The sequence below is a fragment of the Rhipicephalus microplus genome, chromosome 2, assembly GCF_043290135.1.
Source record: "Rhipicephalus microplus isolate Deutch F79 chromosome 2, USDA_Rmic, whole genome shotgun sequence".
Taxonomy (NCBI): Eukaryota; Metazoa; Arthropoda; class Arachnida; order Ixodida; family Ixodidae; genus Rhipicephalus; species Rhipicephalus microplus.
The window spans coordinates 211,867,189-211,884,990 of record NC_134701.1 but is presented as its reverse complement, the minus strand read 5'-3'; the positions used below and the strand labels follow the sequence as shown (position 1 = coordinate 211,884,990).

Below are 17,802 nucleotides of genomic sequence, written 5' to 3'. Positions count from 1 at the left end.
GCAACCACTGCTATTTTATTCTTTGCAACGGTTGTCTCATGAGATCGCTTTTTAGTTTTACATGCAAGACGCGTGCAGTGTACGCGGACTCGGATTGTCTACCTCAATGTTCTATCGAAGATCTCGGGTCCTTAATATTGCGAAAGTCGGGCTAGGCTGGGTCTCCACTAAATTGGGGGCCTGGGTTGCCAACTGTAGGGTAATTACCCTACTTGTATATGGTACTTTCGGAATTTTTCAGGTAGCGTGTGGTAGTATAGGTCGGTAATACGCTTTTTTTATCATAAGTAGTTTAATTCCCATTTATCGCTCCTCATCGATCACCGAAAGACACGAACGATTGTCACGACAACCTCGAAGGTGACATTTTTAAATACATTCGAAAACAATCTTTCTTTGAATAAAACTGGAAATGTCACCAGCATAGAGCTGCAGACGCGAAAGATCACACGTTGATTTTTTGAATGGCGGGGCGATCACAACAGTCGACAAAGAAGACAAAAAATTGATTGATGGATATGTGGGGTTTAACGTCCCAAAACCACCGTATGATTATAATAGACACCGTAGTGGAGGGCTCCGGAAATTTCGACCACCTGGGGTTCTTTAACGTGCACCCAAATCTGAGCACACGGGCCTACAACATTTCCGCCTCCATCGGAAACGCAGCCGCCGCAGCCGGGATGCGAAGAAGACAAAAAAGGTAGTTTTCACCTTCCAGTGGTCTTAGCTCCGTGCGCAAGGGACCATGCGTTTATTTTTGTGACGAGTAAGTCACCTGCACTTACCCACGCTCAAGATTTCATTATTGTCGTTTTTGTTATAATAATAATAATAATAATAATAATAATAATAATAATAATAATAATAATAATAATAATAATAATAATAATAATAATAATAATAATAATAATAATAATAATAATAATATTGATGATGATGATGATGATGATGAACGCTATGACATAACTTTAATTGCGACGTAGCGTATTTTCCAAAAACTGGTTGGCAACACTTGTTGGGGTACAAAGCTTAGTTTCGTATTTGCACACTCGCAAAGCTGTGTCTACTCAATAGGATCGATGCACAATATTCGTCACAAGTGGAGTCTGTTCGTGCTGAACCTATACAGAAACTTTCATGATTGACGGTACATGAGCGCGCGTAACCGTTGCGCTTCATTTTTCGTTGGAATAACGAGCGCATACTGAGATTCCGAAGGTCGTGATAACATGTGAAGTCTGTCATCTGCACAACCCACTGATCTTGCCCTTGCACTGACATGACCAAGAGATCTTCATGTTAAAGAAAGGGAAACAATATCAAAAAGAAATGCAGAGAGGCTTATCCATCCAAAACACAACGTACGGTTTTCTACCTTGCGCTGGCACTGGAGAAAGAAAAAAAAGTTGAAGAATGAAGAGAGAGAGAGAGAGAGAGAGAGAGAGAGAGAGAGAGAGAGAGAGAGAGAGAGAGAGAGAGAGAGAGAGAAGGAGAGAGAATACAAAATTTTCACGGAGTCCACAACGCGTGACCGAAATAAAAAAAAACGCCTTGCAGCCATTCACCCGCGCAGTTTTCTGACGTAGGCCCCGCTGTCTATGACAAAGTAAGAAACAAACGTGCTAGGCCCGCAAGGAAGCAATAACACATGTATATGGGGCGTCGTTAACTGTCTCGTGAGATACGTACAGTTTGTTATCTGATACACGAAACCGGTCCAGTGTCGTGTCTGTGTAAAAGAGCTGCACGTGCATATCGCTGCGAGCTCTTTAATACGTCGAGTGCGCTGACCACAGATCGAGAGGCTGGCCACCGCCTTAGGACAGCCGAGTTACATAAATGTCGCGGAGCGCAACTCCCGCGCTTTCTCGTGGCTCGCTCGAGCGAGTCGCATTGGCGGCGGTTTATATTCGAGCGTGCGCATCTCGTTAGCGCAGCGCCAGCAGGTCGTGAGGCGAGCGACGACGGCGCTTTCACGCGCTGACGCCGGGGATAAACATAGGCCGAACAGCGCCGCGGGACTCGCGCCGATCGACCGGGCCCCGCTGGCGAAGCGGGAGGGCCTCCGGAGATGAGGCCGCTTCCCGTTGCATTGTTGTGCGCGTTCGCACGCGATGTATGCGCGCTGAGGTCACCCCCCTAAAGCGCACACACCTTCTCCTACGCAGAAAAGAAGACCATCATTAAGAAAAAGCTTTATAATAAACTCGCCGACCAAGCAGTGGCGTAGTGATGAATAAACTTTATTTTCGTATCCGGCATGCTTGTGGTCCGGGCTAGACCGCACAAGGAGGTACCGGGAGACCTTGTCTCTGTACAGGCTCCCTGGCCTGCTGGATAGCCCATTTTTGGTCTTGAACCTCCGAGCTGAGCAGCACAAGTCGCCACTGCTCCCGGAGGACCTCAGGAGAACTTGTTGATGAGCTGGGGCATTACCATAATGTATGTTTGTAAGACGCCTTTTCTGTTACACATAGCTTACATTTATTGTCCGGGTATAAGTTTGGGTAGGTATGGAGTAGCGAGGATTTTTTTTTTTTTTGGAGGGTATATCATTTTGATTTGAGGGGAGAGGGCACCTTTTTGAAATGGTCCTTTCTCGCTGTGCATGTCATGGCGAAAAAAAAAAAACTGAGGAAGAGGGGCTAAGCCCAGTCTTCTACTTCCTGGCTACGCCGCTGCGCCCAAGTATATGCGCGGGAATGTCTTCTTTTCTTTTTTCTTTTTCGTCTACGCCTTTCAGGTTGTCAATAAATACTCTGTACTACTACCGGTTAATCAGCGAAGCTGGAACGTGCGGCTCTGACGTTTATGACTGGGTCGATCCCGATGGTTCATCATAGTCTTCTCCGATAAAAAGCGTGTGAAAACGGAAAACAAAAGAACACGCAACGACGCGAACGCTATGTGACAATCGACCCTTTGCTAAAACCAGAGCCCACGAAAATAAAACGCTTAGGACATCACGTGGCAAGCTCTTATCACCTTCATGAAGCAATTATTTGAAAGGGCCCCATTGAAAACCTCAGAAAATACAAATAAAGATCAATTTATTATTTCTTGGTACTTTTCATCGTTTAAACACTATTCGTGACTGCTGCAGTCTGTTAACGTGGCATCATGAGAAAATGAGTCCTCAATCAGTACATATGCAAGGGGTATAAACATTGAGTTGTATTCCATGCCTTATTTTTTTCGTTTACTCGCAAGTCCATCAAGCGCGAGCAGTAGTGTGCTCTTTTGGTGACGAGCCGAGATGTTTACGGGACGGCTCTAAGCTCTTCCATAGTATAGTACCTAGTACACTAAATCGTTCACCACTTTTTCTAAACGTAGTTTATGCTCTCCCATAGTAGAGTACCTAGTACTATAAATCGTTGCACACTTTTTCTAAACACACATGGTTATCGAACTCGATCAGCCGATTTCACTTCGTTTTGTGATGGCCATTTCGGCTCACGCAAGAAGCACTCGCTCCCGTCTCTCGTATTTGCGAAATTTTGGGTTCCCAACTATAGCTTCTAGGTTGAAAAACAAAATTAGGATTACTACCTGAAAGTTTCGCCTTTACGGAACCGCTTTTTTAGAACATATTCGCCGTTGAAAGGGGGCAAATGCATTGAAAATATATGGGCGTTCACTGGAGACTCCAGATTGATTTATTGCTGCAACAATTTCGTTCTTGAAGGCTTTTCTTGTTGAGTGGTTCAACTGTATCCCCAATCTTGTTAACAAGTCGAACACGCTCCTTTTGTCAGGAACGCCACTGTGACAGGGACGTAGCCAGGTCAGCACACCAAGCCCGTGCCTTCGCCCCCCCCCCTTCCCCGAAACTTTTTTTCTCGCCCTGGCATCACCCCGCCGCGGTGGTCTAGTGGCTAAGGTACTCGGCTGCTGACCCACATGTCGCGGGTTCAAATCCCGGCTGCGGTGGCTGCATTTCCGATGGAGGCGAAAATGTCGTAGGCCCGTGTGCTCAGATTTGGGTGCACGTTAAAGAACACCAGGTGGTCAAAATTTGCGGAGCCCTCCACTACGGCGTCTCGCATAGTCATATGGTGGTTTTGGGACGTTAAACCCCACAAAGCAATCAATCAATCGCCCTGGCATTGCGATGGAAAATTGACCGTTTCAAAGTGGTGCCCATCCTGAAATCAGAGATGCCCCCCGCCTCCCCTCCCAAAAACATTTCTGGCTACGCACCTGCGCTGTTGTGTCATCGTTTCCGTGTGCTATAATTTTTCATCTTTCGCCAGCCTATACCACTTGTCAACATTTCGCGGATCTTCTTTGAAGAAATTTATTCTAGGCTGTAGGAATCTAGTGATGTAACTGTTCTTTTAAGGCCGCAATCTATAACGCAAAGCAACTTCTTCATAAAGAACAGAACAACACAGACAGAGTGTGTGCATATATATATATATATATATATATATATATATATATATATATATATATATATATATATATATATATATATATATATATATATATATATAGTTGCTCCAAGCAGCAGTTTAGTTTCCGCCGCGTGCCTGCAGAACTACGTAGTCTCCATCTTTGATGGTGCATTGCCATGCCAAGTTTCTTCAGCACTAGATACGATGCCCAACAATTTCGTTTCGACACTGGGCGTATAGGCTGCGCGCGTGCCTTGAGAACTGTGTGGGCGCCTAGGTCGATTCTTTGGCGACCACGTTTCGTCCACAGGGAATGTGGCTCTAAGTAGGTCGGTTTCGACTTGCAGCAATGCACGTGCAATGTTCATTGATATGTGGAGGTTAACGTCCCAAAACCACCATATGATTATGAGAGACGCCGTAGTGCAGGGCTGCGAAAATTTCGAACACCTGGGGTTCTTTAACGTGCGCCCAAATCTCAGCACACGGGCCTACAGCATTTTCGCCTCCATTGAAAATGCAGCCGCCGCAGCCGGGATTCGGTCCCGCGACCTGCGGGTCAGCAGCCGAGTACCTTAGCCACTAGACCACCGCAGCGAGGTTGCACGTGCAATGTAACAAAACTCAAACATGGTGGAGGCTGCTGAACACGAAGAGCTTTAGCCGCTGCCCGCGTGCTGGCATAAAACTTGCTACAATGGGATGCACAAACGATCTCTTGTCCTTCATTATTCCGACGCAAAAAAAAAAAATCGACACATGCATCTGGTGGTGTTGGCGGTGGTGGTACGTAATAATGAATGGTTTCACTCTCATGCATTATAAATACTGTATTTGTGTATTAGTCAAGGAAATGAAAATGCAGTAAAGTAATAGACACTTGTTTATAATTTTTCTTGATACTTTCAATAATTCGGCATTCGGTTATTGCGAACATTTTTCTCTATAGCCTCATAAAATCACAATGAACGAGTTTTCGAGAAGCTGAGGACTGCGATTATGCCTGGGCAAAGGGGAACGCTTCAACCCATAGGCCTGGGCAGGGTTCCTCATCAAAGGGGGTGAAAATTCATCGCAGTGCCTCCTTCCCTATTAAGTCAAAGTATCGGGCAGATTTCGCACCCCCTCCCCTTTTGCGTAATAAGGGAGAAGGGGGGGGGGGCTCTCCCTTGCCCAGGAAGGCCTTGCCTTGGGTACCTTGGGACGTCACTCTCACCCAAGCTTAAAACCCATAAGGTTATCTGAATCAGGCTGGGCGCAGAGCAAGGGCCATGAGAGTGCTGGACTAGGGATCCACCCTTGTAGCTGCCTTATGTATCTCATTTATTGATTAATATTTCTAATCAATCAATCAATAAAAAACGAAAGAGCCAGTAACCATTTCTTTGGCCTCACACTTGATGAGGCCACATCAACAAAAATTACGCTCGGGCCGGGCCCGGGCTGGTGACGGCGACTGCACGTCAGTGGAGATGTCGGTTTACAAAAATGTGGTAACATTTTAGAGTGCGAGGTACTCGACCATGAGAGAGCATAAAGCCATCTCATGAGGCTCACACTTTATGAGGCCGTGGCGACGAAAATTACGCCGTGTATTTATAAAAATGTATTGGTCACAGATATCAATAACATTTCAACACAACATTTTCTTGTTAAACATACATTAAAAGTTATGACAAAAGAGACTTTATTTACATGAACATGGATATGAGACGACGTGTGTTTGTGTGTTTAGAACAAAATGTTTAACAATTTCGAGTACTTCGTACTCAACTATGAGAGAGCACTGAACCGTCCTGCTAAAGCATTGGGCGAAGATCCTTGGAAAGATTTCCGTCAATGGAGTTCTTATACAAAATATCAGTGTACATCAGAAAGCCTTATATACAATCGTGGTGACCTAAAAAAAGGCCCAGGTAACAACGATACTTTCACCTGAGCGCTTTACAACAACTGAAACCAGGTTCTACTATCATGTTCTCTTGATTGCACAGCAACGCGCCGCTCATGGGTCTACTAGTCGCGCAGACCAAATAGGTGACGTGTGCAGTAACCTGGACATTATTTTATGTGCCACTTCATCTACCACTTTCACCTAATTTTGACAAACACTTATGTGGCGAAAGGGGGGGAAAGGTTCAAAAGAGTAAAACGCAGCTTTTCGGACTTATCACTGTAGCTGAACCACATGCAGGTAGCCCCTCCCAAGAAACACTTTAAGTGCAACACACCTTCGCAACAGCGCCCAAGTGCGCAGATCGTTTGACGTTGATTATATAGCCGCAGCGTCGATAGGACACGGGTTGGCACACAATGAGATCCCGAACAAAAACAAGCGATTCAATTGTTTTTGTTCTGTTCTTGTGCGCAGTACGGGTTCGTGAACCACGCCTTGGAGCTGCTGGTCCTGAGAAAGTTTGGCGCCGAAACATGGGAGCAAATAAAGTGAGTACAAGAACAGCCCGGCACTGTATACACGCGAAGGTCCGGTACGGCATCGAACTGCCAGCGTTTCCCGCCCTTGTCTGCGCTGCGTGTACTTCAGCGAGGGCCCGCCCCAGTGACCCCTCCTAACACTCTTTGGAGCAAGGTCGCTAATGGAAGATCCACGTGCATGGCACCGGATCGACCTTGAACTGTTAAATGGAAGTTGGCGGGCACTCTGAGTGAATCTGCTCAGCAAAAAACACACTTGAAAAGATGCCATACCGAGCTCGTCGAAGTGCGCCCGCGGTTGGACGAACAAAGGAGGCGTACTAGAGCGAGCTGGTCCGTCATCCAACTGTTTTAGCCACCGCAGTTCTTTAGGCGAGTGAGAGTAATAAATTTTCTCATCATAGAACGCTACCCGCACTGACCGGTATAGCAGCCACGCGTGTCGATATTGCGCGCGCATAAAAACAAACTGCCGTAAGCCGAACAATAGAAGGGTTTAGACGCGTGATGCAACGGTTTGTGGGGGGGCATTCGCGCCCTTTGTTTGGCGGTTCAAGTTCATGCCCACGTGTTCGACGTCGAATGTTTGTGCTCGTACGGCTTCTGACTCTCGGAGAGGCGTGTGTATCAAAACAAAAACGTGTTCGCATTGCCATACGGCGATGGATAAGAACCCGCTTCGGCCACCATTGTCCACAGCACAATGTCCCACAGGTCAGGGTTGCCTTTGGGAATAGGCGCCAGCACTCAAAGCGAAACTGGTCAAAAATAGCCGTGCCACTTATTTTTTTCTCTAAGTCGGTAAACAAGTGAAACAGAAGCGGTATTATGAAAATGATTTTAATTAAAAAATAATGTTTTCACATTGAATGAGCAAAAACAAAAATAAAACCACAGTTCGCCCCCCCTCCTTCCTTTTGATTATTCTTCAATACAGAAGTAAGTGGTCAATAAACGAATAACTTGGAGCAAATCCAGTGCAGCCCGGCGAGTGGCCAGAAGAGAGAGAGAGAGAATAAAATGAGGGAAAGGCAGGGAGGTTAACCAGAAAATGGAGCATCCGGTTTGCTACCCTGCACTAGGGGAAGGGGGAATGGGGAAGAAAGATTGGAAAGAAAGCGAAGAGGGAAATAGACGCGCGCGAAAAAAAAGGGGGGGGGGAGCTGGGGTGCTACAATCTATACAATAGGCCGCTGCCACGCAAAAAGTTCAGTAGGGCCTTCACTGATTTTCTGTGAGCACACAAATCATGTCGTCTTTCCAGCACTGATTGTTCAGACAAACGTCTGTCGTCAAGGCGAGCTAACGCAGCAGCTAGTTGCCGTCTTTGCACGCTGTAACAAGGGCAGTGACAGAGAACGTGCTCTATAGTTTCATCGCTGCCGCAATGACCGCAAGCAGCACTGTCTTCCATGCCGATTCGGAAGGCGAAAGCTTTGGTGAAGGCGACATCAGGCAATAGTCGGCAAAGCACCGTTGTCTCGAGTCGGGAGAGTCCAGACGGAGGCCGGAGTCGACGAGACGTGTCCAGTCTACGCAGTCGCGTGTGCCGTAAGCACTCGGCGTTCCACAGGGATTTTAATTCTGCATTAGCGATTTTTCGGATGGTCATTGCAGCATCAGTCCTTGAAAATGGTATAGATTTTTCTTCACCATCTTCGTGTGCTGATCGGGCAGCTGCATCGTCATGTTCGTTGCCCAATATGCCGCAGTGACTTGGAATCCACTGAAACGTGATTCTGTGTCCTTCGTCTAAGAGGTGGTGAAGCAGCTCTCTAATTTCCAGCACTAGTGGTTCATGAGGTCCCCTGCGTAAGGCGAATGTCAAACACTGTAGTGCTGCCTTAGAGTCCGTGAACACGCTCCATTTCTTGGCTTCTTGGTGTTTAATGACTTGAATTGCGCTACGTAGAGCAGCAAGTTCCGCAGCTGTCGATGATGTCTGGTGGGATAAAAGAAACTTCACCGTTGTCGCTGTTACAGGAAAGATCACCGACCCTGCAGACCCATCCACTTTAGTTGAAGCGTCAGTATACAGATGAGTATGGTCACTGTATTTCTCATATAACAAGAGAAGAGAAAGCTGCTTTAGCGCTGGAGACGAGAGCCGGGCTTTTGACCCTATGCCTGGAACCGTAAGTTCAACATGTGCATCGGTCATACTCCATGGGGGAGTTTAAATCCTCGATGGAGTTGTATATCCCGTAGGAATGCGTGTGCGATATGACAAGACTGTCTGGCAAAATGAGGCACGAGGTCGGGCTTCTGGCAGTGAAGCTAGATGATGGGCAGGGGCACGAGTAAGATGCCTCACGTGTGCTCTGAGCACCTCCATCATGATATGCGTCTTTAGCGGGTAGTCATTAGCGATCTCAATTGTCTCAGCTGTTGATGAACATCGCGGTAGCCCCAGACAAACTCGCAGAGCCATGGCCTGGATGCTTTCGAGAGTCCGAATGTTGGTTCTACAGGTGTTGGTCAACACAGGCAAACTGTAGCGCAAATAGCCAAGAAAAAGCGTCTTGTACAATTGCATCATTGCATGTACTGAAGTCCCCCAGGTTTTTCCTCCGAGATACTTGAATAAGTTAGCAATTTCTGTCAGCCTCTTCTACAAGTGGGCCACATGTGGGCCCCAGCAGAGGTCTTTATCAATGAATACGCCTAGAAATCTGTGCGTCCTGACATATGGTATGACTTGGCCATCGATTGATATAGCGTATGGTCTCATTGGCTTTCGACTAAAAGCAATCAATGCACATTTCGCTGGCGAGATTTTCAGACCCTGGTCCTTGAGGTACACTGATACCAACGTCACAGCTTTCTGAAGTCTTGCGCGTACCTGAGGCCTTGTCACGCCAGATGTCCAGACGCAGATGTCGTCAGCGTACATGGATAACTTGACCACACTTGGTAATCGTTCTACAAGACCAATGAGAACGAGGTTGAAGAGGGTTGGACTCAAGACGCCACCTTGCGGGACTCCACGATGCGTTGGATGTTGGGAAGTTGGACCATCTGCAATGTTCACAAACAAGGTCCGCCCTTGTAAATAGCTGCGTGTCCAACAATACAGTTGCCCGCCTAGGCCCACTGACTCAATGGCTTCGAGGATGGCGTCATGCAGAACGTTGTCGTATGCTCCTTTTACGTCAAGGAACATGGCTACAGATAGTCGTTTACCTGCCTTTTGTTGCTGGACATATGTGACGAGATCTATAACATTGTCGATCGAACATCGGTGACGGCGAAAACCAGCCATGGCGTTCGGATATATCTCATAGTATTCCAGGTACCATTCAAGCCTGGCCAAGATCATTCTCTCCATTACCTTTCCTACGCAACTTGAGAGTGCGATCGGTCGGTAAGAGGCAATGTCCAGGGGAGATTTGCCAGGCTTAAGGATCGGTACCAAGCAGCTAATCTTCCAATCTTGCGGAACGACGCCAGCTTGCCAGGAATCGTTGAAGATGTTAAGGAGTGCTTCTCGTGCCCGTTTACCAAGGTTGCACAGCATCTTGTATGAGATGTCATCCGGGCCAGTTGACGACGACTTATTAGATAAGACGAGCGCCGCATCGAGCTCCTGTGATGTAAACGGTAGATCCATGCGTGGGTCCCGTGAGTGAGGGATTTGATTCACTGTATGTAGGCTTGTGTACGCTGTCTGGCCCACGGTCATAGCGCAGAAATCTTCTGCTACCTCAATTTCATGCCGGCGATGAAAAAGTGCAAGGGCTTTGAAGGGAAAACGCTGCTCTGGAACAGAACGTAGGCCTCGCACAATTCTCCATATCTGAGACAGTGGTTTATGAGGATCTAGCGACGCACAAAATTTCCTCCATCGTTGGGTGTCTAATTTGTCAAGGCGCCGTTGTATCTTCTTTTGGATGCGCCGGGCTGTCCGTAGATCGTCTGTGGAATTGGTGCGTCGGTATCGTCTTTCGGCACGACGGCGTATCGCACTAAGTCGCTCCAGCTCGAGGTCATATTCAGAGTGCTTCGAAGAGCGTATTATTGTGCGCGTAGTCGCATGTGCAGTTTCCTTAATAGCTTGCTGAAGACCATTGGACAGGCCTTCTTCACAAGCATCCTCAAGTTGAGTCTTGAACACACTCCAATCTATTCTTTGTGTTGTGGTAGAGGAGTACGTGTTCGAAATACCTTTGATCTTCAGGTAAGTGGGGATGTGGTCGCTTCCGTGTGTTTCAATGTCCAAAAACCACTTTACCCGTGTAGCAAATCGGCGTGAAACAAAGGACAAATCAAGGCAGCTGCTATATGTAGTGCCTCGTAAAAACGTAGGACTGGCGTCATTCAGAAGGACGAGACCATGGTTGGAAACCTATGATGCTAGACGTCGTCCCGTTGAATTAAGCCTTGAGCTTCCCCAGATGAGATGATGCGCATTGAAATCCCCGGTGATAACCCACGGACCCGGATGTGCCCTTAATATGCCGTCTAGTTTGTTGGCGTCGAAATGACCTGATGGGGATATATACACGCCTAGAAGTGCGAATATCACTTTTCCTTTTTTAACAGACAAGCACACATACTGATTGCTGTCGTGAGGTTGCACTGGCTGGACGACGTAAGTAAGCTCCAGGCGAATAAATACAGCAACCTTGCTACTTTCGATGTCACTTGAAGAGAAAAATGACTCGTAGCCGGATAATCTGATTGGGTGCGATACTTTCGGTTCACATATAATCATGATGGGAAATCGGTGCAGATGAACAAACCGGCGAAAATCAGATATGCGAGATCTCAGACCTGTTGCGTTCCACTGAAAAATCGACGCTTCTCTGACCTCCTGACGGAACGACTTGTGATTGTCGGCCATGGCTTTACTGGAGGCTTGCAAGGACCGGACTCAACGCGTCCAGCACCTGTAGGCCGCTCCTAGCAGTTGGCGTGTCGATGCTTGTCAGAAGACTTCTGATGACACTCACAATGGATCGCAGCATAGGAATAATTTGACGATCTGCTTTTGGAGCCTCATCATCAGCAGCATTGGCTTTCACTGGGAGCAGAGAGCGGGAAGGCTGCTCGGAAGGCCGTGCGTTCGCAAGCACCGGACAGTCTTCAGGGGAGAGGGGCTTCGCCGGTGGAGGTTTTCTTGTACTCTCTGGCTTTCTACTGGATGTTGATGGTGGTGTAGACCGAAGTGGTGCATGAATATCACCATGACTGGAGCGCTTCCGTCGGTGGCGACGTCGACGCCGGATTTCCTGTGAAGCTTCTCTATGGGTGGAGTTATCCCTGACCATTTCTTTGAGGATACCCATTTCTTTCTTGAGTCTTGGGCATTCCTTAGACGTGGCCTCATGCGTACCTCGACAATTGCCGCACCTATAAGTTGTTGCACAACAGGTGTCTACCGTGTGCGCCTCCGCGCACCGGGGGCATACGGTGGAGTTCGCACAGACGCCCTTGACATGACCGATCTTGAAGCACTTGTGGCACTGAAGCGGCTTTGGGACAAAATGCCGTACCACATGCCGGAAATGTCCTACCTTGACGTGCGTAGGGATTGAGTCGCCCTCAAAGACTATCTTAACGCAGCGGCTGTTCCCGAGGCGGCTTATACGCTTAATGACCACTCCTTTGTACGCTGGTTTTATCAGAATGGGTAGATCCGTGTTTGGGATTGCCAAGTCAATGTCGTAAATGACACCTGCAGTGCAGGTTCCAGTCATCGGTACGACCGCTCGTACTTTGACATCTCCAAACTCTGTCATCATTCGAAGCTTCTCCAGCGTATCTGCATGTGTTGTGTCAACGGCTAAAACGTTCTTACGTGTGTTTAGCCGGACCTCTTTGATTTCATTCTGTGCTATTCCCTCGAGAACATTGGAAATGGCTTGCCTGTTCAATTTTCGAAAGCTGGCGGAAGGATCCACGGGCATGAAGAGAATGGTATGCGGCCAGCGTTCATTCCTTGCCTTTACGGTTGACGTGCTTGCTGGTGATGACGTCTTGATGAGCCTCCTTTTGGCCTTGCGGCTCATCACAGACACGAAGCTGCCATCTGATGAGTCGTCGCCGTCGACTGATTAGATGTCCGTGTCTTCACTGGAGCTGCACCAAGAGCCTCGTTTCCTTGCGGAGCTTACAAATGTGGAGCTGTAGCCAGACGGGCCAGCAGTTCGTTCTTCGTCCATGGGCACGAGAGCAGGAGCATCTCTTGAGCAGTCGCTGGTGATGGACCATGAGCCTTGAGCCACAGAAGAGCTTGAGGGCGCTGACATTTGACCACGTGGGCCTGTAGAAGTCGCCGCTGCCATCGCCACAAGGCGGGACGCAGGGAGCGTCCCAGGAATCGTGGAAAATATAACGAAAAACAGTTAGTAGTGACAGACGCGTTCTATCACTAAGTAACTTCCGAGTGGCCAGAAAGTTCTTTAGGGGCGAAGCTCTTTATAGCAATACCCGTTCGTTCCTCGTAGCCGTTGTAGTGTGTAACAAGTATAACATTTTGACCTCCAAAATGGTGCCGGTGAGAGATTTCTTCTGTGCGTTGTTGAACAATAAAAAATACTGTTCAATGTACATGCCAATGGCTGCTAATGGGGAATGAGAGACAGGAGAATTCGGCTTTTAGTTAACCCGCACGCTGCAATCCCCAATAGAAGCCACTGGCATGTACATTGAGCACTATCTTACAAGAAAGGGTTGCTACGTTATACTCGCTGGGTGTAACTTCCTTAGTTTTAGAAAGGTTTAGCGAGCGTTGAGCCGCAGTGCCATGAATACAATGAAGTAGCAGACGCTAGAAAATGGGTACCTTTCAGTGACTCGCAGGCCACATTAAAATCACTCTCCAGTACAAATAGGACAGTAATAAGTGATAGTATGACATACGAAACGCTGAAGGAGCTCACCAAAGCAAAGAAGGCGCAACATGAGATCAAATTCCAGTGGATACCTGGCCACTGCAACATTCCTGGAAACACAGCTGCCGATGAAGCAGCACGACAAGCACATCGTAAAGACGTTACTGTTTCTTTACCAATTTCGAAAAATGAATTGCGTAGTATTGTAAAGAATACAACTTTCAGAATGAGCAAAACTGCTTGGTTTGACTAAAGTACAAAGAGCTGCGATTTGTATCGCATCGATCCATTTATTGAATTCAAAATTACGCTGGCATTAGATAGAAGGATGGAAACTATAACTCACCGATTGAGGCTAGGCACCGCATACACAAAACATTTTTTGCACAGAATCGGCAGAGCTGAAACTCCCGATTGCGAATGTGGATTTATAGATGAAGACGTCTGTCACCTTCTCATAGACTGTCCACATCATGACACGCCGAGACGCCGTCTTAAGTCCGAACTGTTCGCATTGGACCGCAGACCATTTAGCATGAAAAAACTTCTGGGCCCGTGGCCAACTGGAGTTTTACAGTCCCACGCTTTAAAAGCATTAACACGTTTTTTACATGACAGCGGGATGGCTGACAAGTATTAACAAAGAACAAACTTTCATTTGTAACACGTATACTTATTATGTACATTATCATGTGCCACCCATCACGTGTGTGTTGTGAAATGAATGACGTGTCGACTATTATGTACATACGAGCGAATGCATCCTTATAGGGACCAGACGTGTGCTTTGCTGTTTTGTGCTGGTGGACCGAATATTAACGAGGGACATTTCCAGAGACTTCTTACATTGACTTTCGAACATTTACTTACCATTGTGATATGTGCGTATAAGTGTGTCTTTGCATATCTGTGCCCGAGTTTTCTATTTTCCATGCACTGCTTTGTATGTTTTGCTTCAAGATACGTGTTCAAGTTTCAATCAACGGCTAAGGAGTAGCCGGCGCCATAATGGTGCGCCAGCATCTCCTTATATATCATATCAATAAAAAAATGAACTAGTATATACCATAAACTCGAGGTGGTTAAAGGTGGGAAGTATATACGAAGCACAAGCCGTGAGAAAGTAAAAGCCGAATTCTCCTGTCTCTCATTTCCCATTAGCAGCCATTGGCATGTACATTGAGCACTATCTGACAAGAAAGGGTTGCTACGTTATACTCGCTGGGTGTAACATCCTTAGTTTTAGAAAGGTTTAGCGAGTGTTGAGCCGAAGTGCCATGAATACAATGAACTAGTATATACCATGAACTCGAGGTAGTTAAAGGTGGGAAGTAGATACGAAGCGCAAGCCGTAAGAAAGTGTGCGTGTGCCAACTCTCGTTTATTCCTTGGAATGTCCGCTGGATGGCGGTGCTTCTATATGGGGAATATATGATGAAAATATGCGAGATGGTGGTACTTGGAGTGTTGAATAGATGGACGAACCGACAGACAGACAGATGCATGGATGGACGCATGAACGGATGCAGGGGCGGATGCATGGACGAACGCAGGGACGGACGCACGAACAGACGCACGCACGGACGGGCAGATGGACGCATGGACGGTCTTACAGACGGACGCATGGACGGACAGAAGCAAGAACGAATGGACGGACGAATGCTTCGCCTCACTCTCCATCATTCACTCCGTGGATATGCTGCCATTTTTTTTTTCAAGTTTCCGCATGAACGCGCACTGCGCTTTAGCATTAGAAACTGGCCCTCAGCTTCAGCCATGTGCACGTGGTGGGCCGCGTGAGTAGAGTGCTAGCCCCATGTTCGCCAACATGCCCGCAACTTTCGTCATTTCATCTTTGAAGGCATGCCGCACGTTGCGTTCGGGTACCTCGATGGGCACCAGCATAGCGGGGTGAAGGAATAGGCGCGCATTGAGTGACGTGATAGAAAAGATTGGAAATGATGTATTTTATCAGAATAATCATTGGTAACAGGTAATGGGTATGAGCAATAAGTATCAGCCTAATACTAAGTAAAATAATAAGTAAATCTTGTAAGTGGATACTCTATGCAGCCTTATACGTTTATAACTACTTTTATTTGTTTGATTTTCGTTACCGAGGCACCTCTTTCCGACATAGACTGTCCTGACTGGTTGTTTTGCTCGGTCATAGTTTCTCGAAACCTCTGCGGAAAACATTACATACGAGAAAAACATGGGTACGTGTATGCAGAAATGTTTTTCGGGGGCGATTGATGCTTCATTCATAGCCTTCAATCAGTTGTTAACTTAATTCTACGTATATTTCATACACCTTGAACCGTTCCAGCAAGAACAGAAAAAAAAATCGAGAACAAGAAAGAAAACATTGCGTTGCGTTGAATTTGCAATCTTGGTTCGGACGATCTTGCATCTCAGAATTGCCGAAGAGTTCGAAGGCGTGGGAATTTCTGAAGCTTTGAATATAGCACTGCTACTGTGAAAACGGTACCGTGGAATCGATAATAGATGGGCATGCATATTAGGGGAAAAACATTTGCGTCAAAGAAATGTCAAATATTTTAAAAATTGCTGTTCGTCAGTAAACAAGCGAGCCACGGTTGCCGTTGCGTTTCTTTTTTCTCTTACCACTTCCTTCGGCCCGTCTATTTAAAAGAGCAAAAAGAGATAATCCGTAGGGTGCCACACCGATTAGCAACAAACAGCGCAGTGACTCCCTTTTGCTTGTTCCGGGCTCCGGCAAAATAAAACGAAATAGTAAGCAATCTTCGTCAGGGTGTTCAGAGAGCTCCATTTCTCGCGGTAATGTTGTGTGAAATCTGAAAGCGGCATCAATATGGGTCAGTCTAGCCACTGATTCTGCCCCCACGTGGCAGAGCTTAAACGGGGTATATGTCGGAAGCTCCCCCTCTCCCCTCCACCCTCCTATGTTCACCTAGGTGCTACTCTGGCGTGAGCTACCGTGTTAAAGGTATACCCACTTGTCACTATGGTTCTGTAAAGCGGTAGCTGAATCTTTTTGGTATAGACAGGTATTCTTACATGTTTCTGAGAGTGAGTGGTGTTGTATTGTTTCTTTCTCTTTGCTGCTTTCGATTTCCGAGCGCTATTCCGATCAATTTGTTTCTATCGCACTCTCATCTTGGTGGCAATAAATGATGACGTAATCATCCTGCATGCATTTTTCAGGTGTCTTTTTTATTACAAGCCAGGTTGCAGCCGCTTGAAAAGAAATGCGAGCAGGAAAGCGCGTAGATGCCACACTTTTTTTATTTTCTTTCCATCGGGATTGTATAGTAAGCAGCTCGACCGAATACAGTCACAAATTGCCGATAAATTTATTTTTATCAGACGTAGTGGTCGTTGAACTTTGTTCACTTTGTCTGCACGTAACGACACCGTGGCAAATGTGAATGGTGTATAAGGGCAGCAGAACTCGCGCACTTCTCACGGACCGTTTGGCTCGGAACGACAATATGAACGCGCCCCGCATATACAAACGATGAAAACGAGCTCCCTAACAAAAAGCGAATGGGGGATGGGTATGTTACACTCAGGCCAACGACGCACGGTCTCGTAGGCGGCGTTGCTGTCGCGATTAATGAGTCACGCGCACACGCTCGAACTGGAGCGCGGGCGGCCGATGGCAGCCAAAGCGGAGGCGCTGTAATTACGGAGCGCACCGTCGCTTCTCTTGTGCGCGCGGAGACATTATAGCCCATGGCGGGCACGGTCATCCACGTTCTGTCTGACAGGCATATGTATATACCCTGCATGCGTACCCGTGTTATGTATGTGCGTTTATATAGATATATAGAAGAGGAAAGTATTCGGTTATATCGTCGGGGGAGGTCCTCCGTGGACCGCGAGTCTTTTTCTGCGCGGCACTCACGCGAAGGAAACAAGTGATAAGCGAGAAAGAAAGTGCGTACACAGCGAGCTTCACTGGGGCGCGGTCGTTATGTGACACTTCGCGGAGCGTCCTTGCGCGCCTGCTGGATGAAGTCAATGTGCGAATTATCTAAGAGCACGAGAGCGGCTCTTTCGTGAGGCGCACGGCCTCGAAAACGGCTATCGTTGGTGCGCACTCGTTTTTGTTGACACCCTTTGCGTTTTGTTTCGTACGC

At 47.2% G+C, this 17,802-nt stretch overlaps 1 protein-coding gene across 1 annotated transcript in view; it reads left to right on the top strand.

The window, feature by feature from the left end:
- Positions 1–17,802, top strand: part of Gycbeta100B (guanylate cyclase soluble subunit beta-1-like) — a 36,533-nt gene that overhangs the window by 1,142 nt on the left and 17,589 nt on the right. Inside the window, exon 2 of the mRNA XM_075875578.1 lies at positions 6,775–6,848. Coding sequence (XP_075731693.1) covers positions 6,775–6,848 — 74 coding nt within the window. The remainder of the gene's footprint in view (positions 1–6,774; positions 6,849–17,802) is intronic.